We start from the raw sequence: 23,977 nt of genomic DNA on the forward strand, positions 1-23,977 counted from the left end.
TCGGTTCGAGCCGCCCAGCCCTCCCCGATCTCCGGCCTGCGGCTGCGGATCGAACGGGACCGGCCGCCGGCCCACCCACCGTTCAACGCCCAACGAAACGGGGTCGTTAAAGTCGCCTCGCTTGTCGCTGCGGCCATCACCGCTTCGCCTCTCCCCCTTGCGCCAGCCATGGCGGCCTCCCTGCTCCGCTCGCTCACCCGACACGCGCGCGGCGCTTCCGCTTACCACCACCACCAAGCTTGGGCGCCCTTCTCCACCGCTGCGGCGGCGGCGGGTGCGCGGGATGAGGCGAGGAAGGGGTTCCCTGGGCTGGGGCCGACGGTGAAGGGGGAGAAGGCGAGGGTGGTGGTGCTGGGGACCGGGTGGGCGGGGTCGCGCCTCCTCAAGGACCTCGACACGACCGGCTACGACGTCGTCTGCGTCGCCCCGCGCAACCACATGGTGTTCACGCCGCTGCTCGCCTCCACCTGCGTCGGCACGCTCGAGTTCCGCTCCGTCGCCGAGCCCGTCGCGCGCATCCAGCCCGCCGTGTCAAAGTCGCCGGGCTCCTTCTTCCTCCTCGCTCGCTGCACCGGCGTCAACCCCGACGCCCACACGGTGAGATCCCCCGATTCTGGGTTGGTGTGTGTCGATCCTATTCCTACCAGGTGGCGTTACTTCCCGGATTCTCGGAGATATTCCCGAAGTGTATTTATGCCAGTCTTGTGCCTACTAGTGCTTTTGACCTTTTCAGGAGATGGGTGATTGAGATGTCCGGGGTTAGTTGGGCTGAGAAAAAGGAGGAATCTTAGCTTTAGCTTTACTCATCTATACCAGGATCCACCTACCATGCTTTGCAAATTGCAGCTTAGCAGTCTTCTGTAGTTATTGCGAGGCTGCTATGCTGCCTTTCGCCACAACATTTTTAGCTATTAAGTGCAAAGTTCAAGATCGCGTTCTCACTAGTTAGTGTGGATCTTTGTATGTGCCAAGCATTGGATCGATTGTCAACCCTAAAACCACATTATATGAGTATCAAAAATCGACAGTCTACGTGCATACTTACCATCTGAAACGCATCTGGTCATACTAACCCACATTAGGCACCTGGCCATTTTATTGGTTCTTGTGATGCCATTGATTAATATGTGCATAGCTTCTAATTCACTTGACAATCTTTTCTGGATCAAAGACTCCATGCCATCAAAGATCTGATGTGTAACCTAAAGAAACCCTGCTGATACTATGTGGCTAGGTGCCTCAGAATGATCAGAGTCAAGTAGACATGTACACACACCAAAAAAAAAACAAAAAAAATGTTGTTTTATGGATATTTATATAGGAATAGTTATAGACTGTGTGTATATTAACTTCACTCGGTTAATTGGATGGATATTACACGAACTTTTCCTACCATCATTTATTTTTCTCTATGCCCCAGTTTTGTATATTTATTTGCCTCCCTTTGCATTTAGATTGATTGCGAGACAGTTACAGATGGTGAGAAAGATACATTGGAACCAAGGAAATTCAAGGTCGCTTATGACAAGCTGGTTTTTGCATGCGGAGCTGAGGCATTAACTTTTGGGATATGTGGTGTTACCGAACATGCAATCTTTCTACGGGAAGTTCACCATGCTCAAGAGATCCGCAGAAGGCTCCTTCTCAATCTGATGTTGTCTGACGTACCTGGTATGGCTGTCTTAATTCATTGGACATCTTAGATGTGCTAATCAATTGAAATTTAGAAGTATCTTTCAGCTGGAAAAAAAACCAAAAGTTACCTTGCCTGCTCAAACCTAATGTTATCCACTTTATTATTGTTGAGCACTGATAGACCAAAGCTATGTGGCTAACAGGACTTTCAGAGGAAGAAAAGCGCAGAATATTGCACTGTGTTGTTGTTGGAGGTGGTCCAACAGGGGTAGAATTTAGTGGTGAACTTAGTGATTTCATCATGCGAGATGTTAAACAACGTTATTCACATGTGAAGGATTATATCCATGTGACGTTAATTGAGGTTTGTGCTCTTGTTTTTCTATGTTTACCTTTTAACTGGGAACTCACATATCAGCTAAGTTTTTCTTTCATTTCAGGCAAATGAGATATTGTCATCCTTTGATGTTCGCCTCAGGCAATATGCTACAAACCAATTAATTAAGGTTATGAATATCCTCTCAACATTTATTGTCATATCATTTTTGGCTTTAAAGCTTCAACAGGCCAAGATTTAGGAGAATCCTGTTTCGGAAGATAGCATGCTGAGAATCTCATAGCCATATATGGCTGTAATAAACCTAATAATGGATTGCAAGTTGTTTTCCTAAATTATTTGTATGTTGATGAATAACTTTTTTGTGTGTGTATGCTTACCCACCAGTCGGGTGTTAGGCTTGTGCGAGGAATTGTTAAGGATGTACAACCTAACAAACTAATCCTTGACAACGGAGAGGAGGTTCCTTATGGTTTGCTAGTATGGTCTACCGGAGTTGGTGCATCATCATTTGTCAAGTCATTGCCATTTCCTAAGTCACCTTGTGGAAGGTATAATAAATTGGTGTGATCATATATCGTGTCTATGCGCCATCATTAGGGGTTGTATTGCCATCTTCCATAGTTTTTGAGTGTGGCGATACATGCAGTGTGGGTGCAGGCATATGCTGATACCGTATTCATGCATCATGTTCTGTCCTAGGACCTTTAACAGTTTTTTCAATGTTCACAGGATTGGTGTAGACGAGTGGCTGCGAGTACCTTCTGTTCGTGATGTGTATGCTATCGGTGACTGCAGTGGATTTCTCGAAAGCACTGGCAAGGATGTTCTCCCGGCTCTTGCCCAGGTAGTTTCATGAACCATCTTGCTCCATGCCAAGCTAGTCATATCGATTCATAGACTGAAAAGGCGGCCACATATGCTTAGAGTTGAATCCTTCAGAAATTGATTCATGCTTCTCCAGTGATGTGGTGCCCACATCAAGCCATGACCCATCGCTTCCGTCATGGGATATTGATTTTTTATTTGCAATTGCTCTCTGTGTACTCGGTCGGAGGGGCTGGATTCACTTTTTTAATTGCTATGAACTGATGCAAAGATATGCATCGACTCCTCTCTCTTTCCTCTATGCTTTGACATGCTCCAGTAGTCAAATCGATTCATACAGCTGCCACGCAAGGCCATGCATGGCTTTTTCTCCCTCACTGGAGATGGCCTAAAGCCATGCCCATACAGATTTCTTTCTATAGCACCAGGTAAAACAGGGTGGAAAATAAAAAAGAAAGACAAACAGACGGATCTGCATCAAAATTAACTGGCAGATATTTCTGTTCCTCTTTCGCATATCTATGACTTAGTTATTCTCTTTCAGAAGAATCGTTGTTAAGATTATTCATTGTCCATTCCTCTTGTACTTGAGCAGGTTGCAGAACGGCAAGGAAAATACCTCGCCAGTATGCTCAACCGTGCCATGAAAGCTGGTGGAGGGCATGCAAACTCTAATGCCGAAGCTGATCAAGGGCCACCCTTTGTGTACAAGCATCTAGGCAGTATGGCAACTGTTGGAAGATACAAAGCTCTCGTCGATCTGAGGCAAAGCAAGGTTGGGTGATGTTCTCTATTTGCAGCGTCTAACAGTTCACTAGCTGCTCATGGGTTTACTGAAACAAATTTCTCTCTCCATCGGCAGGAATCGAAGGGGTTATCTCTTGCAGGATTCGTGAGCTTTTTGATCTGGCGCTCGGCGTACTTAACTCGTGTTGTTAGCTGGAGGAATAGGTTCTATGTGGCTATCAATTGGCTGACCACGCTGTTGTTTGGCCGGGACATAAGCCGTATCTAGAGTTTCTGTACGTTGATGTCTGTCCACTATAAGTTCGATACAGTGTTATATAGCTCAAGGTCACTTGTTTTTCTCTCTTTATTTGTCCACTTTTGTCTTTATCCCTGTTAGTTGTCTACTTGTAAGTTCGGAAAGCACAATGCAAAGGTAAATTGTGAATAAATATGAGAGAATCACAGTTACTCACGTGTCATGAATGTATAATGCTTGCATACAATTTCGAGGAACATTCACTGGGTAAATTGATGATTTTGTTGGCATTAAATAAGTTGAACCAGGAGGGAAAAAACAATATTGGAGAAGTCAGGTGCACAATGTTCAAAGAAGCTTGTGTTTGAACAGGTGGGTTAATTTGTCAATGAATTGTTCAGAAAACTGCTAATCTTGCCAAAGGTTATAGTGTGAAAGCTGTGAGGCTCATTTACCTCCTCTCCTGCTCAATTAAAATAATGCACAGAGCGCACGTTCAAGCCAGGGCATTGCTTTCTCTGTAGCCCGAACCATCAGTAAGCACTGAACTGAATGCTGTCATAATAGAAGTAACTTCATTGATGTGATGGCGAAAGCAGTCCATTCCAAATTATAGATCATTTCAGCTTTTCTAGGTACATATTTAGTTTTTGCTATACACCTAGATAAACGACAGAAACATAAGATCAGCTGATCAGGCATGTACCTCTTGTTCAAACGACAAAGGCAGTTCATTCTCATAGCTTTCACACATTTACTATATACAGTATGTTAATAGATCTCCCTAGGCTAAAATTCGGTTCATAAATAATATCTCCATTTTAATGCCTCAGTTGGCAAAATGATATTGCAAAGAATGCGGAATCGGGCATTCAATCTATGAACCCAAAAATTGTTTCAAACAACAGAGTTAAATTTCCTTAGATGGCCAAAACAACAACTCGATTCTGAAATTGAGGGGGGTACAGGCAACAGGCTACAGAGCAAACTGAGCAAGGAGCTGTTTCACTGATACCTATTAAACAGGTAAAAAGAAGAAACAACAACATGCTATAATGCAGCAGATAAGACCCAAAGTTATGAAATGCAACTGAAATCAGCAACGGAGGCCAAGTGAGGTTTGCAACAACACTGATATCAAGAAGGTTCAGTTCATTCTGCGCCTCTTGTTCCGTTGGGGCCCCCCACCATCCACATCCAATGACCCTAAGGCATTGCTCCTCCCTCTCCTCCTCAGGGACCTCGAAGAACCTGCATTGCTAGGTTCTCCAGCACTCTCTGAGATACCAGCATCCCCCTGTATCACCGCAACAGTGCTTGAATTAGATGCTTGGTCTGCAGAAGGTGCTCCAGCAACATGAATTCCATCAACTGCTGGCTCGTTATTTTGAGGATTTGATGATGAAGCAGATCCCCCAAATTGGCTTGGTGAAGCTATTCTTCTAAGGTCACTTATGGCACTTCTTCTAAGGTCACTCATGGCACTGGCCAGTCTTTCTGTGTTTGCAATGCCAATATAGGCAAGATGCTCCAACAATTCAAATCTGTCTGATACACGTGGTGTTGTACCACGTCTCGATGATTCTGATGAATTGTTTCCTGTCAAACCAGTATCAGGGCTAGTGGAAGAACCATCAGGGCGGTTCTCAGCTTCTCTCTGCAGTCGCCTTGCTCGCATCCTTGTGGCCAATGCCAATCTGCTTAGGCGAGTAGCATGTTGAGCGCTGTCATTTATTTCCTGCGCAGCTGATTCAGACGGGCCTTCAAACCTACTCACACTATTCATAATCTGCTGGTCCAGAAGGCTCCTCCACGATGACAGTATCCCATGCGCCTCACCAAGCCTTCTTGAGATTGGTCGCATATGGTGGAATTGTTGCCTGAAGCTTTCAAGGCGATTTCCATGTGGCCTCGGAGGGATCGTCGGACCTTGTGGCTTGCCATCTTCCAGAGTCTTGTCTCCATCTGAATTCCCTCTACCATATATAGGAGTAATATTTGCCTCCGTAACCTCGCCTTTGCAGACAGGGCATTCCTTGTGGTTGGAGTACACATTCAACCACTGATACAAGCATGGCCAGCAGAATAGATGACCACAGGAAGTGACTACAGGCTCACTTGCCATATCAAAGCATATGTTACACTCGAATGTGGCAGTCTTGCCGCGCTCCTCGATGGACTCTTCCGATGCACCTAATTCTGAGCCATTGGCAGCCACCTTATTTATTTCAGCAGTATCTGCTGCAGGCTCATGCTGGGGCACCGCTATTGGTATAGCGGCATCCAGCCCAGAAGGGCGAGCCTCGGAGCTGAGGGGTGGAAGGTCAGACCTGAACCGCCTTGTGCGAAGCCATCGGCTTCCAGTTTGCTCGAGCAGCTGCCTGTACCGGGCGGCAGTCTCTGGGAAGAAAGATGAGGAGGCCGTTGACGAGGAAGGGCGGTCCTCCCACCCCAGCAATTCGCTGGCCCGCACCAGCGGCGGCGGCGGCGGCGGCTGGAAGGCGTACTCAAGTTCGTCTCGGAGCCCGGGGATGAGCGGCTCCGGAGGCGGCATGTTTTGAAGGCTGGGGGTGAGCGTTTCCGGAGGCGGCATGTACAGATGCGCGTCCGGAACAGGCGAGTCCTCGGGGTAGTAGGGGGAGTACACCTCTGGCGGCGGAGGGGAGAGGTCAGCGCGGGAGGGGGAGTACGTCGGGTGCAGGGCCTCCGGCGGCGGCGCGTCGACGGACGCGGCGGAGGAGGACGGGGAAGAGGGCATCGGGGTGCTGAGGGCGAGGTCGGAGCCGAGGTCAGAGCGGCGCGGGCGCGGGGCGCGGGGGAGACCGAGGTAAAGGTTCAGATCCATCCTCCTGCTGCTCCCCGCGGCCTCATCGGCTTCCATCCGACGGCGAGCCGCACCCCAGAGCCCTGCCCCCTCGCTTCCCGACCGGGCCGCCGCCTTGCCTTCCCGCCTCACCGATGCCGCGGTCTGCAGGAAGCAAACCCTATCTTGGCGCGCGGACGCGCCCCGACGGGGCCCAGGTCATGGGCGGAGGATCCTTCCCTTCGCACGCCCTAGCTGGAGATAGCGAGCGGCAAAGCAGCAGGGCCCTGCCGCCGACGAGGAGGGGAGCGGCGGCGGCGAATGGCGTGGGGGGCAAGCGGCCAAGAGATGGGGGGGGGGGGGGGGGGGGGCAACGGCAAGAGGCCTGAAAGGGCGAGGGCGTGCTATATCTGCTGTGTGTGTGCGCGCTGTCGCGGTGGAAAGGGTATTCCGTTTCCACGACAGTTAAAAACCGTAATCCAGGCTAGAAACTGGTTTAACCGCTGCCCTTTTTCACCCGCTTACCTCCATTACTCAACGGCCCAAAGGAACGAGGCCCCTTTTACTTCTCACGGAAAATTTTACAGGACGAAAAGCGAGATATGATGTAAAGTATATGCTTTTTTTAGACAAATGTAAAGTGTGTTGTGCAAAGGAGCGAAGCCTATGTTGTAAATGGACTTAGCCTTTATCAATATGCCTTCTGAAAGGGACGTAGTAGGGTTTTTTTTTCCCCTTAAATCTAGATGCGCAATTTTAGGAAGGGCAGCTGAGATCCAAATCCGAAAACCCTAGAGCAATGGCTCCTCCATAAAACGATGCCAGGGTGAAAACAAGATTCTCATAAAACAAAAGGTCGAAAGCAAAGATTACGGCAAGAATTCTCGCAGGCATTGATCGCTCAACTTAGCTCGCATCTGTCAAAGAGCATGAAGGAGATACGGTGGTCAGTGGAAGCATCCACCCACTATTTTTCTTCCCAGCATCCTCTCCAGAGTCAGTATAGAGTCGCTGTCTATACTACACTAACATAGAGCTTGGACAGGTCGCTGAACCGAAATGTAGGATGCTACCAACTAGGAAATTTCTTTGGTAACTCAGATATTTTGCAGTAAGCATAAATTCCATAGACCAGGGAACCCCATCCTGGAAATGGAAAACAGAGATGAGGTGCTCCGTTTTCCCTTGTTTGCCTGGATGCCTCTATTTTCTCCAGCATCAGAGTTCCACCAAACAGGATAGGCGATCATTCTTGTGGACTGACAATGTCGAGAATCTGCAGCAGGAGTATTATGGTTTATAAAAGTTTGGTTATTATGTTTAGAATTTTTCCATGGAAATGAGAAGATTAAAGGCGAGGCAAACTGAGATGGCTGACGACCTTATCGGTGAATTGGCGAAAAGCTTGACCTTCCATCACTTTCTCCAATTCCTAGACAAATTATTTCAAAAAAAAATCCTAGACAAATTAATGAGAGGGTAGACATAGTGAATAAAAGAAAACTCCAAAAATCAAGAAATATTTGTCAGTAGCTTAGACCCATATCCACTGTGTCAATTTAAGTGGCATGGGCCTATATCGATTTTGTCAACTATTCATATATATATATATATATATATATATATATATATATATATATATATATATATATATATCGTAGTCATGACAAAGGATGAGACATAGTGGTTATGTATACTATTCTCATGGGGTGAAGGAAAGACTTCTACACCCATATTCGTTCTGAGTGTTTTGTTTTGAATCAGATGCACTATGATAGGTATGTCAAGTGCTATTTGGGCAGCCAGCAGAAGATGTGAACACAAACACATTTCAAACTTGGCAATTTTCACAGGTGAATGAACTATGAAGACTGACCTTTTCTGGTTCTGAAGACCCGTCAATTTTAAGTATCATTTTCTGCAGTTCAGGATCCCTTAGAGCATCTTGGATATCTTTCACCTCCACTGTGAAAGATAGGAAGTTCATATAAAAACACATATAAAGAAAGCTGCACTTAGTCTTTGATAACTTGGGCATTTATGAATTCAGCACTCATACTTCGAGCATTCCGGGTGAGGACGGTAGTTTACTAAACACCTTAAAGGGTGAATGAAGTAGCATTCTAGAAGACAAAGAAAATAATAAGTGACATTACGCATCATGCGTGAAGGATCAGAACTTATTTAATCATGGTTTGTGTATCCCATAAAAGTTTCCCTAGATTAGACGCTTAAGTTCACGGATTGTGTCTATATATATGTCAACAAAACTGCAACTGGGATGTATACATCGGATCGAAAATGGGATGTTCATTAAGTTGGATTTAGATGTTGAGGGGGCATTCTGATTCTAATATAATGCTAGTATACTTCCTTTTAGTTATTTAATTTCATCCACAGAACAACATTGTTAACACAACATGAAGTGCCTAAAAATGTAATACTGTTGTTGTCTTGTTGGTACAGCAGACCATACCTAAAGACCTTAGTCTATTGTTGTCAACAAGCCAGCTTGGGTCCTCAACTTCAAGGGCTTTTATAGGGCATACTGTATTTGGAGATTTTGCAGGGCATGTGGTGTTTGGTGCTGCAGAAAAACAAGGAGCTACAATTATTGCAAGAACATAATGAAGCAACAACAGCATTATGTATTATACTTTAGATAACCATTTTATAAATTAATTAAAGAAAGAGTATGGCCCCATTTTATAGAGTTGGACGTGGTTGTTGGCAATGCCACAAACATTCATTATAGGAATATGATTATAGTATATTAAGTCAGATCTTAACCAGTTTTAGTGAAAAATACCAAATGCAATTATGGAACAGTATGTTGCATAAGTATTTACATAAAGTGGGATGTTGATCCTTGTCATTGGGACACTTTGTTCCATCTTCCACCAACCCAGAGCTCTGTGCTGCAAAAAACAGAATACATTACATAGATTCTTATAGGCTGCGATAGCAATCGTTCCAACTATTACAAAACACCTTCAAGTACAGCATGGGCTCATCTAAACAGAGCATACTGGTTTGAGCCCTTTTATTTGGGCCCACCCCTCGGGCGACAGGGGCCTGTCGCCCACCCATGGGGCGACAGGGGCTATATCCTCTTTGTCCTTCGAGCCTGCCATATGCCGCCATTCCCTTTATCATTTGAACATAAAAATTCAGGAAAAAAGAAAGAGATGAGAAGAAGAAAAACGGCGAAGCTCTGCCGAATTGCGTACTTTTTGAAATGGTGGAAGGACACTGCTATTGGGTCACGTATGTCTGGGCAAAGAATGCCACATTTGGGAAACCCGTGATCGCCGTGCTGAGCAGTGGCAACCTGTGATCTCGTACTCGCAGCTAGATACACTATGATTCCTATTTTGAGCTATTCGAGCGTGTAGTCATCATCATCGCCGGCAGGATCTCGGCCGCTAACTCCTACCGCACCTAACTTTTCCTTCATTAAATCACGGGAAAAAATCGCAAGAACTTCCCTTATTTCACGAGCATTATGGAACTCATAAACATAATAAGTTCACATCAATAATATCTATAGAAACAAATGACAAGTAAACTACCACAATCATAAACATCGGATACAAATAAGCGGTCCACAGCTATCTCATTACAAATAAACATCAGAGATATAAACATCAGATACATCTAACCACCCCTAGGGCGTCGGACCCTCTTAGCCCTCTGCTGGGCACGGACATGGCCTTCGGAGTAGGTGAGAACATCCGGAGACCTCACCTGTCGCTCAGGACGCGCAAGGGGCTGCGGTGTCTGCTGCTGAGAGATCCCAAGTGGTGCTCCTTCTAGCTGTGAATACCCCAAGACATCGGGGTCACCTTGCGCGGCAGGCTCTTCTGGACTCAAGCTGTCGAAGTCGTCTAAGGTGAAGGTCTCGTTATCTGGTCGAAAGGAGGAAGAAGAAGGTCCGGCGCCCGCATGGGGGTAGAATCCTACACAAAAAATGTGGATGTTAGCGTACGCTCGTATATTTTTTCATGACATGTAGAAACCGAAATACGAAACATAAACTAACCTGTGTAGGCCGGTATCTGTGGCCCCGGTACCATCCCTGGATACGGTCCGCCAACTGGCGCTGTCCCTCTAAACATTCCAGTATGGCCGAACGCAGTAGCTGGATCGTATCTTGTATGTGATATTAGTAAATATGTAGGAACACTAGATGTAATTTTAAAGAGATATGTACGTTACCTGCACTTGGGAAGAACTGCGACGTCGGCCCGTGCATGGTCGACGGACACGGGAACGACGACGAGGCCTGAGACGACCCATGGCTGTCTTCGTACTACACACGGCTTTCGAAGTTGTGCACTACCTGACGCAACTGATCACGCTGCCTCGACCATGCCTCTGTCTGCTCAAACTGGGTCATTGGGGATCCGGCACGTACCCTCGTCAAGTAAGTCGAGCAGTCCGTCTCCATCATGTTGCAAAGGCGAAGCTGCATCAATTCAGTAAAGGTACAGTTACAAACACATGAATTATCTTATGAATATGATTATATATATATATATATATATATATATATATATATATATATATATATATGCAAATATGATCAAGAGACTCACCGCGCCAGCTAGTGCCTCTACGTGGTGCCGGCCATAGCCATCCTGAGGCCTCGCCTGGTGTGGCTGCGGGTGAGTGTCAACAAAAACCAGACGAGCCCGAGTCCGGGGTAAGTACCAGGTGAGGTAAGCCCTAAAGGAGCTGTCTGTGTGTAGTCCTGTTGGATGGACCAAGTGCTCGTCTGCCTGTTCCCATTGGTCCACCCACGGCTGGATCTTGGTGATCCAATCATCAGAGCACGACAAGCCACTCCTTGACAACCTACAAAGTGGACCACGAAGAATCGTTAGATTCGACACGAATGTATGAGCTAAGTTCATTCATAATTATCTGTGGTCCTGGCGACTGACACGCTCCAACGCGGTGGGCACCGGAAACTCCTGGCGCTGCCCAAACTCCTGACTCTCCAGGGGCAATATGCCTCAACCGCGATGTCATAAACCAGGACGGCGGAAGTAAGCCACAGGCTCGCATTCGCGGAGCAGTGCGAAGACAGGCCTGCTGGTGCACGGGTAGCCACAGCCTCTGGGTTGTAAGGCTCCCAGACAACGTCCTCCGGCGTCAGCATGTCGAGCTCTGAAACAAACTCAGGATATGCGCGTCTAACCTGCGCATGCGCCCAGGACCTCTGCATTCAGAATAAGTAACATTAAAAGTGCGCTAATGCATCATGTAACAATGAATAACAAAATTAGATGTATAAGAACGCACCTGACGCCAAATCCAGATAGTTCCCATAGTGGGCCTCTCGTCCTCCTCTTCGCCGTACATGCCCCCGTGGTAAGGCTCGTGGCTGACCAGGGGCCGACCAACGGCTAGCCTCTCGTACGACCAAAGCTGTAGCAGTAGTGGGCACCCTGCCAAGATAGCGTTCCCATGTGTCTTCATGCAGCCGTCGCAGAGTCCACGGTAAGTGGCTGCAAGTACCGCCTCACCCCAGCTGTAGGGCGGTACGTCCTCGTCCCCATCCGTAATCTCCCGTGCATACGGAAGGAGAATCCTATCGACCGAGTTGCCATGAGTGTTGTTGAACATGATGTAACCAAACAACCAAAGAAAGTACGCCTCCAGCGATCTGGTCACACTGTACTCGTCTGCATCCGCAGCCAACAGGGCAGGCTGCATAAACAATTAAGATTAATGGTTTCAACTGTCAATGGAACATTTGAATTGTAACAATTAAATTTATATATGGAATGAATACGTACTGTAAACTGTAGGAACCAGGTCTTCGAAGGACCTGCTGCTCGCGGGTGCGGGTTGATCGGACCTGCTTCCTCCACGCGGTCAACCAGGGCAAAACGGGCCTCCAGCTCATCCTTCCACGAGGCCGCCACCACACGCGGACCTACAGACTCCCCGACAATAGGGAGGCCGAGGAGGTAGGCCACGTCCTGCAGCGTAGGAGTCATCTCCCCACACGGGAGGTGGATCGTGTGTATCTCCGGCCTCCATCTGTCAACGAGCGCCGTCAGGAGGGATCGGTCGAGCTGAATAGACCCAACCTCGACAAGACGGCTCAGAGTCAGTAGACCGGCCTCACGTAACCTGAAAATAAACAAAATTGTCGAAACAAAGGAATACTACAAATTAGAAATAATGAAATAAAATTGTGGATCATGACACCGAATGCCTTCCACGAGTAATTCTCGCCGATGCTCGTCTGAACGTAGGAGGTGCTCCATCTCTGGGATTTCCGGAAGGACCGACGTCAGTAGCATCGTGAAGTGCATTCTGATGACACTTCTTGTAGTTGTGACCCAATGCTCCACATTGGCTGCAACGCTTTTGTGCCTTGCTCGCTTCCGACTTGTCCATACCATTCCGAATATGACGTGTCTGACGGCGGCCTTTGCCTTTCTTAGTGGCTGGATCAGGAATAAACATCTTATTCTCATTATCCTGAGTGAAAGGCCCCACAATTCCAATCCCGTATACCTCATGTTCCCAGGTGGATACAGCTGCTTCCTTGCTGAAGTACGGTGAAACAAATACTCCCGGGTGCAACGCAGACTCAGCACATGCCGCAATGAGATGGGAGCATGGCAAATGCAATAACTTAGGCTTCATACAGGAGCAGAAGGGTTGGCCATCAACTGTAATCAAACTCTCCTGTACCACCCTATCTCTACGGATACCACGACCAGTTCTATCCTTGCATAGAACCTCAAATCTATGCTCCATTGTACCTGTCGATATGGCGCGGTGCAGTTTGGCCTTTTCAATCTTCTCTTGCATATATTGTGTCACTCTTTTGCAAAACTGAATTTGGGGGTTGCTGATGTTTATGCTTGCAGCCGTGTAACGCTCTCTGAAATACTTCATGCACCCATACATGATGAACTCAACAATTCCCACAAGAGGAAAGGCACGACAAGAACGCATAACCATATTGAAACACTCTGCATGGTTCGTTGTCTGAATACCATACCGTATTCCGTTGGTATCATAAAGGAATGACCATTTCTCCTTAGGTGCACCTCGAATCCAATGTGAAAATGGCTTCTCAATTGAATCTCTAGCCTCTGCAGCCTGACTCGTGCCTGCTCCTGATGCCCTTGCCTTCACTAGCTCTGCAGTCAACTGATCAAGCATCTGCCATAATGCATTGAATTTTCTCTGTTGATTTTGGGTGCACAACCTCTTAAACAGGTTCTTAAGATCCTTGTTCTTGAAGTGCTCATAGAAGTTTGCACCCATATGCCTAATGCACCATCTGTTTTGGACATCGGGCCACAATGGAGGCGTTGTCGCAGTTCCATGTTGCAATTTCAGTATTGATTGCAGGATACCTGCATGTCTATCACTAATAAGGCACACATCTGGGCGTGCAGCAACAACATGAATCTTCACTCGTTCAAGGAACCAATACCAACTGTCTATGTTCTCATTCTCAACAAATGCAAATGCGAGCGGAATTATTTGGTTGTTGCAATCTACACCGATTGCGGTGAGTATCTGACCTTTATACCTTCCAGTCAAAAATGTGACATCAATGCAGATCACCGAAAGATAAAACTGAAATGCTCTAACACAAGCACCTATGCAAAAGAAGGCTCGTTGCATAATTCTTTGTCCCCTAGTCACGGCTGGTACGAGGTATGTGTCATAAAAGCTTCCAGAATTTCTAGCAGCAACCTGGGATAACATACGAGGTAGGTTATCATATGAAGCCTCGTATGTGCCGAACCGCATCTCCAACACCCTTTGTTTAGCCCTCCATGCCTTCAAATAACTGATGGTGTACTGGTAAGTCTGCTCAATGTGTCGAACAATTATTTTTAGCTCATAATTAAGGTTGTCCATAATAAACCCATACATTTGCTCTGCAACAAAGTCGCATGATATATTGCGATGCGAGGGAAGAACTTCTGACAGCAAACAAGTGTGCTCTGTGACAATGGAACATTTCCAGTTGGACTTCCATTTTCCCTTGAATGCATGTACTCGCCATGAACATCCATCATTCACACACTTCACCTCATATTCTTTACTACCAGACTTTACGACTCTGAATTCTCGTTTCAATGATATTGCCCATAGTCTCACAGCATCTTTTACGGCTTCAATGTTTGGATATGTTGCACCTTGCACTACCTCATTCCCTCTGTATTCCCACTCCTGATTTCGTACATCTTCTACGACATGACTGCCAAAACCATGCTCCTTCCACTCTTTTGGCAATGAGTACTGCTCGTCATCAGATGAGCCCTCATATTCTTCCATCTCTATTGCGGTTTGATCTTCTGCCTCCATCTCGTCCACAATGCTATGTATCCTCTCTCCCTCATCAGCAAGGCCCTGTGGTCCCATGTTTTGATTCTCTGACTCTTCTAACTCATCTTGCTCAACATAATTGGTCTCTCTTCGAATACTCGGAGTTCCTTGATCTGCACAATGTTGAATTTCATTTTCTGTCTTCTCCCGGATTTGAACAAGAATGGCCAGAGGCCACCCACGCTCTAGAGCTGCTTGCATGTACTTCTGCCAGTCATTAGTGCTGTGTATCATCATCAATTCCCATAATTCACTTTCTACCTCCCAATTAACAAGAGACTGGACAGTGATCACATGTGTCAACGGATCAACATGGAACCCACGCTGCAGCCACTTACATATGGAACCAAAACTCCTTTTCAGAGGTTTATCTATGCCGCTAGATGTGCGCTTAAAGGCAGAAAGATCTACTCCATTTGGCCCATACATAACATTGTATTCACCATAAAATACTTGAAACTGCATCTTGCTCGACATATCTGTATATCACATAATACTTATCGAGTTATACTCTTTACTTCACTAACTTATTCAATAATCCGTAAAAACTAAGTATGAAATTCAACTACAACGTATAAGTATTCATAACTACGTGATGACATTCAAATTCTATACTGCATATGCCAAATTCTATTCTAAATCATAATTAATTTATAAACACGTCTCTAATAGTACTGCAATTGTAATAATAAATGCATAGAACTAATTTTCTAAACTAATTTACTACTACGTAACTACAAACTAAAGTATCATTGAACTCCTACTTAAATGGTTCTACTATAGCACTAATTAAATTAAATTACTCACCCCTACTTAAATTACTCATATTTAAATACGTACTACTTAAATATAACAATATATAAACTAAATGTACTAACCTGCAGATCACAAGTGCTGAATCCGGCAGGGCTTCGCCGCTTTCCTTCTCCTCACTCCTCTCTTTTTTTTCTGGATTTTTGGTGGAATTTTCGGGCTCAAATGAGGGGGGAAGGGGAGGGTTGGAGCTTTTATAGGGGGATACCCCGGTCGCCCGAGGGGGGGGGGCGACAGGCCCCCCCTGTCGCCCGCAGGGGGGCTTCGCCCCCCTGCCGCGCCCGTGGGCCGGGGCGCGCGCTGGGCCCAGCGGTCGCCCGAGGCGGGGGCGACAGGGACTTTTTTTTCCAGGGACCTCATTGTGAATTTGAAAAAAAATTTACACTTAAGGCCTGTCGCCCTATGGGGGGGCGACCGGGGGTATTTTTGAAATATTTCAAAACGGACATATATTTTTGAAATTTTTATTTTTAAAAAATATAAAAAAGAAAAAACCGCACGCGAGCTTCCTCCAAATAATCACCTAAATGTCATTCCTATTGCAGTTGAATTCATCAAGCATAGTAAAAAGAATTAAACAGGTTCAAATTTTGTCGAAACCAAGAGAAACTAAAACATGCGAAAACAGTGGCTCCAGTTCGCGAGGAATGGTAGAGAAACTGAGCCATGCAGCTAGTAAAGGAGAACGAGTATTCGTCTGTCATCCTGGTGCAAGTGCAAGGCAATATTTTAAAAACTGCATGACATTTCTGATGCCTACATAGGCCCTGTTTAGTTGTCAAAAAAAATCTACAATACTCGTCACATCGAATGTTCGGACACATCCATGGAGCATTAAATGCAGTTGAAAAAATAACTAATTACACAGTCTAACTGATTAGGATGAGATGAATTTTTTAAGCATATTTTGTCCATAATTGGACATTATTTGTCAAGTAACAATTAAATATGATACAGTACCAAAATCAACAACTTTTCACCAACTAAATAGGGCCTTCCGGAGTGCCTATCCGCGGCCACACATTGAAGTTGTTGTTGGGGGCGAGCAGAGCTGCATATCTCTTGGCACTGAAGGAGCAACGGCCCATATAGGCATATATGATATATCGATGGTCAAGTGTTTAAGGTTTGATGTATTGCATCCCAGCAAACAGGTTAATAAACTCGACATGTGGTGAGGTAATCCTTGGAAATCCTTAATTACCAACTCTTCAAGTGAAGCAAGTACAAAGTTGTCAGTCGTGTAAACCCTCTGGGAAACAACCAGAACATATGGATGACGTACGTCCCTCAGCATGTTACTTCCATGAGAAGTAGTTCAATATTAATAGAATTTGTGGCATGAAAAGCAACCTGAAATTTGACACGTCTCCTAACCTTGTCTACCCTGCCAAAAAGGGACACAAGAAGAAAGGTAGAATACAGTCTACACATCAGCACTGATCGAAATAAAGCAGTGTAGACGGGGGGAAAATCACCGTGAGCATTTCAGAGGGACACATTTGAGATGTCAATAATGCTCACAGATAGTGCATCCACAGTGTTCAATTGGGGATCAATCTCGTCGTCAGGATTACTGCCGGGCCACATCATTTTCTTTCCTGCAGCCTCAGGATTACGGGCATAGTTGGGTTGTTGCAGGCAGATACGTAAAATCATCAAGTCAGGCAATTCCTTGCTCATGTCGTGTACTCGTGCTCAAACCACGCCAAAGCCAAACAGTAGATCACAACACAAAAGTCACACATGAGTGTACATGGCACACAAACGAAAAAGAACAAAGCTACAGATCATCCTGGCAATTTCATATCCGGTATCGGACCAATGGATCCTTGAACTGAAGCCGCTGGTCATTCACTCTCCACGCATAGTCCTCCAGCAGGAAAGAGTGAAACCTCCATTCATCGCCGTCGGCTCCGGCACCATTTGCCTCCTCGTCGCCTTCTCCGGTGGCATTGGAGAGCGGGACCAAGGGCGAGATGATGTTGTCCAGAGAGAGAGTGATGAGGACCGTCAGCGACAAGCGGTCAGCCTCGCCGTGCGGCGTGTCCATGGGTGCGGAGGTGGGGCGAGCCATCCCTCTCACTTTCCTCAAGTTGCCATTGCTCCACACCTGGCACGCGAGCCAAAAGGAATCATGGCAGCAAAAGATGAGTGCTACTGCTGCCTGAAGAGTGAAGATTTGAAGACCAGCTCGTATGATACATGATGGCCGCTTTTGCGTTTGAAAAGCGGGGACGTTTGACTAATTTATGTGTCTCTAAGTGCGCCAAACTGAGCGGTGATCAGTGAGTGATACACCAGCTGATGCAGACATGGGGCCTGATTGGCTAACCGGGTCAAAAATTAAAATTGAGTGGTGACCCTGAATTGCTGATGCGCAACCTACTTTGGAAACTGATGCCGTTGCATAAACAAAATGGATTCTGTACGTTCTGTTGCAGTAGCACTAAAAACCTCTAGCGTGTACTAGAGCACTAAACTGGCAGCTAAATTTTGACCGAATCAACAAGAATAGCAACAGTACTTGTGTAATCTCTTCTACTGTTTGTTTTTTCTTAAGATGCTATTGCGAATTTCAGTTGGAATGTTCATTGGATATCCTGTGATTTTCGCATTAGTCAAACTGAGAGAATTGCACGCAAGTACCTGAGCAATGTCGCCGATGGTGACAAGGAGCGCGCCGTCGCGGGCGCCAACTGCCACCCACTCGCCGCCGTCGTTCATCACCCAGCTCGCCGGTGCCGCTTCCTTCCCGGACGCCTCCCATTGGCAGTGAAGGCCCACGACGTACGGGTACGCCTTCGCCTTCCCTGCGGCCGGGGGAGCAGAATCGCCGGTGGAGACCTTGGAAGCCCACACGAGGCACCTCGCCTTCCTCCTCCCCTCCGCGAACGGCTCCTCCCGGAATCCCGCGTCAGGGTACCCGGACAGCAGCGCCACCACCCGCATGCCCACGTCCCTCATCTGCCGCGCGTACTCCGCCGCAGCCGGGAGCGCGTCCATGTCCCCCTCGCAGGCGTCGAACACCACGGCGGGGTCATCGGCGCCGCCGTCCTGGTCCTGGTCCTGGTCCTCCTCCTCCTCGGAGAATCCGAGCGTGCGAAGATTGGACTCTCGTCGCGAGGGCGCATCGATTTGAGAGAGCTCGGCGATCGCGGAGGACGGTAGCTCGGAAGGGAGGCCGTGCCCGGCGAGGTGGAAGTAGCCGACGTCGGCGGCGTCGCGGAGGGCGCGGTGGTCGGGGTCCTCGAGCGAGACGACAGGCGGGAGCAAGGGCAACGACCGCGACCGAGCGGCGAGTGGCGACCGAAGCTGCGGGGCCGGGGAGGAGAGGAGCAGGCGTTGGAGGAAAGCAGAGAGCGTGGCGTCCGTGCCCCCAGCGGCCGCGGCGGACGGCCCCGCGTGGTGGTTCGACGGCGTTGGCGGCGGAGGGCCCGGAAACGCGCTCCCTCCTGAGGCGGTCCTAGACATGGAGGGCGCTGTGGCGGCGGCGGCGGTGGAGGAGGAGGCGGCCATGGAGACGGCCGGAGCGGCGCAGGGAAATCCGAGCGTGGGAATTGGGAAACGCGTGTGCTGGTCGTGGGGCGCCGTTTCCTGGCGTGGGAATGAGGCGGCGCCCTTTTATCTGAGTTGCGCTGGTCTGGTTGTGTGGGCCCAGCCGCTGGCCCGGTGGTGGGCCACTTTTGCGGATTTCAAGTGAAGCTGGCAAGTGGGCCGGAGCACGGCTCACCGAGTTAAAGGGCTCCTCAACAACTCCCCTCAAATCGCTGAATTCTGGCTGCTTTGTTTTTTTTCTTTTGCATATTACTCCCTCGGTTTCAAAAATGTAGGTCGTTTTGATTTTTCTAGATTTATATATTTTTCTATGTATTTAAATATATATTATATCTAAATGCATAACAAACACTATTAATCTAAAAATGCTAAAACGACCTATATTTTAGAACGGATAGAGTATATAATATTTCTACAAGAGCTGCTTTCTTCATTTCGCCAATGTGTAAAATATCTGAACACATTCGTGATTGAGAGAAATAACTGGGTGAGCATTCAACACTTGATCTCATTGATTACTTCACCCTTAAGCAGTTAGCTGCCGTGCTACGCCGGGACTGATCTAGTCGAATTTACTGGCTCACACTAATAGGGCAAAATAGTTTATGGAAAAAATATGGAAAAAAACAAGAGGATTAGCTTGCTAAGCCCATCACTTGCTACTTGCTATTGCTATCTAAACCATCTGCATCGGTATCATTGCTCCATCCATCAACACTCGACCAGCTGGAACGCCACGCAGGTGCTTCCGTTGAATCGGACAGCGCACGAGGCGAGGAAAATTGCCGCCTTGCTGAGTTGGACTTGGCACGCCCCGGTCTACCGTCTACGGTACGGGAGCAAAGATGCAGAGAAAAGCAAGTCCGGCATCTGAACGTGCAACCCGAAATTCAATCACAGGGCCGGATGCTCGCCTTTCGCGTTTTATTATGCAGTAAAGTACTTTTTGTGGGCATGCAGGGGTGCTTAAAATATGGAAACGTGTGCGGGGGAATGTGTGTGCCTATCGTCTACTTCGACGGATAAAGAAGACGGAAAAGAAAATGGTTTGCGAGTGTCCTTCGCGTGATTAGATGAGCGATTTTTTCAGAATCGCGCAGCCGGTCGCGATCGTGAGGGATTTGCCAGCTTAGGATTGAAAGGAATGGCAGAGGGGGAACAAGAAAACCCGGTTCCGGCACCTGAAACATCTTCCAGGAAACAAGCTTGTCTCTAGCGATAGGGAGGTTCAGTTTCAGAAAAAAATAATTGCGTCCTCGTGTATTAGGTCGGAGTCGACGGTCTGCTACTATCTTAACACTTGTGCTCTCCAGGAGTTGTCATGCAAAGAAAAGGAGGGGTGCATCTAATCCTGTTTTATCGTGGTCAGTTTAGGTGCTCGATCTTCGTCAGTAAAATTCAGTCTGTCCGAGCGATGCACCTCTTTTTCAAAGAAAAAAACGGCCGTGCTTGTGTTATCCTACAGGTATGGTGACATGGCGGGGCAAGTGACACTGACACACACGGTGATTCCATGCCATGTTGCGAATGGGGTGGCGTGAGGCGTCAGAGTATATGATCATGCAGCAACAACGTACAATTACGAAATTTTTTAATTTTTATATTATTTATTTTCTGTTTTTTCAAAAATATATACCTCAAATTTTTTTTGCAGATCTGACTCTCTGTCGCCAGTTCAACTGGCGGTAGGAGCATTTATCGATTATTTGAGTACTAAGATGGCTCCAAATGAAAAAAGTTTAAACTACAAAGTTGTAGATCTCATCGAGATCTACAATTCTCATATAAAGTTTATCTACATCTGAGTTCATATAAATTAGTTATGATTTTTTAAAAGTGAGCTGCCCAAGTCTGAAAAATTCCGCCGGATGAACCGGCGATAGCATTGCTACAGTCCCCCCTACCGCCAGTTGAATTGGCGACAGGAGGCCAGATCTGCAAAAAAAAATTGAGGTATATATTTTTGAAAAATCAGAAAATAAATAATATAAAAATTAGAAAAACTCTACAATTACGATAGCCTGAAATATCGTCAGGAAGGAATGAGGCCCAAGAAGAAATATACCAGTTAGTACTTAGTACCAAGGCCCAATTGATGTATTGGGCCGGTCCAAACTCCAAACAGACATTCTTCCCATCACAGTTTGTTGTCGTTGGGTCGGGAAGCCGAATTCAGTACCAAGGGATGATGCACGGCCCAGGCTTGACCGCTTGAGTCACACACTCGAGGGATCAAGGAGGCTATGCTTGCAGAGCTGCAGTGCAGCGCATTGGTGTCATCAACATCAAGCAACAGTGATGGAACACTCTGTTTCCTTATTCCTATGATGGGAAATTTGGGATCGCGATCCGGAGCCCAGGCTCGTCCGCCCGGGCTCACAGGAAAAGGTGGGTAACGCTAAAAACGGCAAAGCTGATGCATCAGCACGCAGTGAAAGGGCTGGCAAAACGGCAGCATGGCACGCGCGGTCGTTGCCCCCAGCGTCGCATTGGCAAAACTGGCGAATGCTTTTTTATCTCCATACCCACTTTTCCTTCCTACCCACTACCCAGCCTGCGAAACGCTCGGTAATTTTCATGTTTGGTGACCCAGGCACGCATGGGCGTGCGTGATCGCGACTACGGACCCGAACTTCACGGGCAACCCAAGTACCAACCAACCAAACCGCGCGCGAGGCCAGCGCCACTGCGCGCCAACGCCGCGGCGGGCACCGGACAAATCGCAAGCCTGCCGCCACCCGCAAATCTACGCAGCCGCCGGGCGCCGTACGTGCCGAGAGCGGCGCAACGGACAGGCGAGTCGATCATCACCCGGTGCTGAAAGTGAGGCGAAACTCGTCTGCTGCTGCATGTTCGGGCGGTCGATGAGGCCTAATCATAGGCATGCTTCGTGGTCCAGGGGCTGCGCTCTCCGGCGATGAGTCTTCACCCGGGGCAGCAACGGGCGCGAGAGTATCCGCCCGGCTCCAGACTCGTCCGTCCAGCCGGTCAAATCGTCGTGCGCCCGTGGTCTGCCGGCCCGGCCTCATCAGCCTCTGCTTTTTGCGTTAGTGATGGCTACATCTACATGGCGCATTCTACAACCCAAAAGAAGATCCCAAGCTGTTCGGCGTAAAGGAAGGTTGCAAAGTCCTGCCGTGTTGTGCGGAATCTTCCTGACTGAGCAGTTTGTTCGTTCCGACGCTCGGTTGGCAGTGGAGACAAGCCCGCACGTACGGACGCGCGCTCTTTGGTATGGTCGTCCACTACTGCCCCTTGGTCTGTAAACAATCGCAAATCGCTCTCGAAACATAAACATGACATGGTTCGGAAAAAGAAAACATGAAAATGACGTTCCGGTTAAAACTCCACCGGAGGAAAATGCGACGCAAGGGAAGCAATGAAGATTCCTCACGATTCCACTTGGGCAGTGGCGTCTGCTGCCCGTGGCGAAGCTAGTAAGAATTTGATGGTAACTGGTAACATACACCTCTAATTTGCAAGCAAACTGTCCATTTTAGCAAGCTGTTTAGGAGTAATTTGTCTTCCTATCATGGTGCCAGTGCACCACGGAAGCTCAACGTGGACTGCTGCAGTAGTCGCTCTCCGGTTTGGGGCCGAGGCGCCGAGCCAACCAACTCCTCGATCGGACCAGAAATCAGAGGCGGAGCCAGCAAAAAAATTTAGGTGGGGCAGGCCGGCAGTGGGCCGCCGGCGGGGCGCGGCAGACGGGCACGGCAGGCGGTTCCCGGCGGCTAGCTGGGGCAGCTGCCCCACCGTGCGGCGTGCGGTATGGGTGGCTCCGCCACTGCCAGAAATCAACAACCAAAACCAAACAATCTGCAGGCAGGCCGGGCTTCCAAGGCACGCTCGCCCGCCATGGGGGGGCTGCTGGTGGTGCCTTGCTGTCGAAAAGGATACCGTACCCGCGCAGCTCGACTTCAGAAATGTCGCATGAGCGAGCCGCGAATGAATGAACGTCGCTTGTTGTTTCCTCGCGAATGAATGATGGGCTTTTCTTATGGTTCACCGCCTTTCGCATCGCAACGCAAGCCTGCGCCGCGAAGTCATCGCGAGCTGGTCGGTGGTCGCGCGACGAGCCAATGGGGGGTGCTCTGGGCGTGGTGCCTTGCTGAAGCAGCACGCCCCCGGGTTTCAGGCCGGACGAGCGAACACGTCTCCTGAGGAAGACAGGGTCAGATGGGGATTATTGGCACGCAGGGAACACTACTGTGCCTCGCAGCATATACTAATGCCCGTTGCATGATTTGGGGAGCGGCCCCCTCTTCCAGGCTTGAGCAACTTTAGTTTTGTGATTAAATTTGAGTGACTAAAACTCATTTTAGTCACCCACTTTTCAAATTTAATCACTTAAAATATAGTTTCTACTCCAACAGCACCGACTAAATTGACTAAAAAATGCTGGGCCTTACTTTTAATAGTCTAAGTAGAGGGTGACCAAATTGAGAGGTTGGGAGAGGAAATTTAGTCACCTCTTCATTTTAGTCACCCAAATAGAAGCTTTGCTGGAGATGAAAAATTAAGCAAAATGACTAAAATATGGATTTAGTCACCTAAATAAAAACCCTGCTGCAGTTGCTCTAATTGGCACTTGGTGATAGCAGACGTCTCGTAATAGGAGCGACGGAGCAGAGAGGGGAATAAT

The 23,977-nt window shown here is 47.7% G+C and overlaps 4 protein-coding genes across 4 annotated transcripts; 1 reads left to right on the forward strand and 3 right to left on the reverse strand.

The window, feature by feature from the left end:
- Nucleotides 1–124: 124 nt before the first annotated feature.
- Nucleotides 125–4,001, forward strand: LOC120708544 (internal alternative NAD(P)H-ubiquinone oxidoreductase A1, mitochondrial-like). The gene is made up of 8 exons (XM_039993839.1): nt 125–597; nt 1,455–1,671; nt 1,839–1,999; nt 2,076–2,141; nt 2,360–2,523; nt 2,705–2,819; nt 3,396–3,575; nt 3,663–4,001. Exons 1-8 carry the CDS (start codon nt 169–171, stop codon nt 3,813–3,815), a joined length of 1,485 nt encoding a protein of 494 aa, XP_039849773.1. The 5' UTR covers nt 125–168; the 3' UTR covers nt 3,816–4,001.
- A 569-nt stretch (nt 4,002–4,570) lies between these two features.
- On the reverse strand, nt 4,571–6,943 carry LOC120708543. The gene has a single exon (XM_039993838.1). The coding sequence runs from the start codon at nt 6,664–6,666 to the stop codon at nt 4,933–4,935; it is 1,734 nt and encodes a 577-aa protein (XP_039849772.1). The 5' UTR covers nt 6,667–6,943; the 3' UTR covers nt 4,571–4,932.
- A 464-nt stretch (nt 6,944–7,407) lies between these two features.
- On the reverse strand, nt 7,408–17,457 carry LOC120710244. The gene is made up of 7 exons (XM_039995891.1): nt 17,299–17,457; nt 17,152–17,161; nt 9,438–9,506; nt 9,065–9,175; nt 8,465–8,553; nt 7,970–8,020; nt 7,408–7,864 (listed from the first exon to the last, which is right to left on the reverse strand). The coding sequence occupies exons 1-7, from the start codon at nt 17,455–17,457 to the stop codon at nt 7,835–7,837; spliced, it is 519 nt and encodes a 172-aa protein (XP_039851825.1). The 3' UTR covers nt 7,408–7,834.
- Nucleotides 17,421–19,370, reverse strand: LOC120708545. The gene is made up of 2 exons (XM_039993841.1): nt 18,424–19,370; nt 17,421–17,887 (listed from the first exon to the last, which is right to left on the reverse strand). Exons 1-2 carry the CDS (start codon nt 19,291–19,293, stop codon nt 17,579–17,581), a joined length of 1,179 nt encoding a protein of 392 aa, XP_039849775.1. The 5' UTR covers nt 19,294–19,370; the 3' UTR covers nt 17,421–17,578.
- Between the last annotated feature and the right edge of the window lie 4,607 nt (nt 19,371–23,977).

The sequence above is a fragment of the Panicum virgatum genome, chromosome 5K, assembly GCF_016808335.1.
Source record: "Panicum virgatum strain AP13 chromosome 5K, P.virgatum_v5, whole genome shotgun sequence".
Lineage (NCBI taxonomy): Eukaryota > Viridiplantae > Streptophyta > Magnoliopsida > Poales > Poaceae > Panicum > Panicum virgatum.

What these genes read in the sequence shown, in the direction of transcription:
- LOC120708544 (XM_039993839.1), top strand. Translation starts at nt 169, where the DNA reads ATGGCGGCCTCCCTGCTCCGCTCGCTCACCCGACACGCGCGCGGCGCT. An exon ending in CTACAAACCAATTAATTAAG is followed by an intron (nt 2,142 to 2,359) that starts GTTATGAATATC and finishes CTTACCCACCAG; the next exon opens with TCGGGTGTTAGGCTTGTGCG. An exon ending in CCTAAGTCACCTTGTGGAAG is followed by an intron (nt 2,524 to 2,704) that starts GTATAATAAATT and finishes CAATGTTCACAG; the next exon opens with GATTGGTGTAGACGAGTGGC.
- LOC120708543 (XM_039993838.1), bottom strand. Translation starts at nt 6,666, where the DNA reads ATGGAAGCCGATGAGGCCGCGGGGAGCAGCAGGAGGATGGATCTGAAC.
- LOC120710244 (XM_039995891.1), bottom strand. Translation starts at nt 17,457, where the DNA reads ATGAGCAAGGAATTGCCTGACTTGATGATTTTACGTATCTGCCTGCAA. An exon ending in CAATAGACTAAGGTCTTTAG is followed by an intron (nt 8,554 to 9,064) that starts GTATGGTCTGCT and finishes TATCTTTCACAG; the next exon opens with TGGAGGTGAAAGATATCCAA. An exon ending in GGTCTTCAGAACCAGAAAAG is followed by an intron (nt 8,021 to 8,464) that starts GTCAGTCTTCAT and finishes TAATTTGTCTAG; the next exon opens with GAATTGGAGAAAGTGATGGA.
- LOC120708545 (XM_039993841.1), bottom strand. Translation starts at nt 19,293, where the DNA reads ATGGCCGCCTCCTCCTCCACCGCCGCCGCCGCCACAGCGCCCTCCATG. An exon ending in CCATCGGCGACATTGCTCAG is followed by an intron (nt 17,888 to 18,423) that starts GTACTTGCGTGC and finishes CTCGCGTGCCAG; the next exon opens with GTGTGGAGCAATGGCAACTT.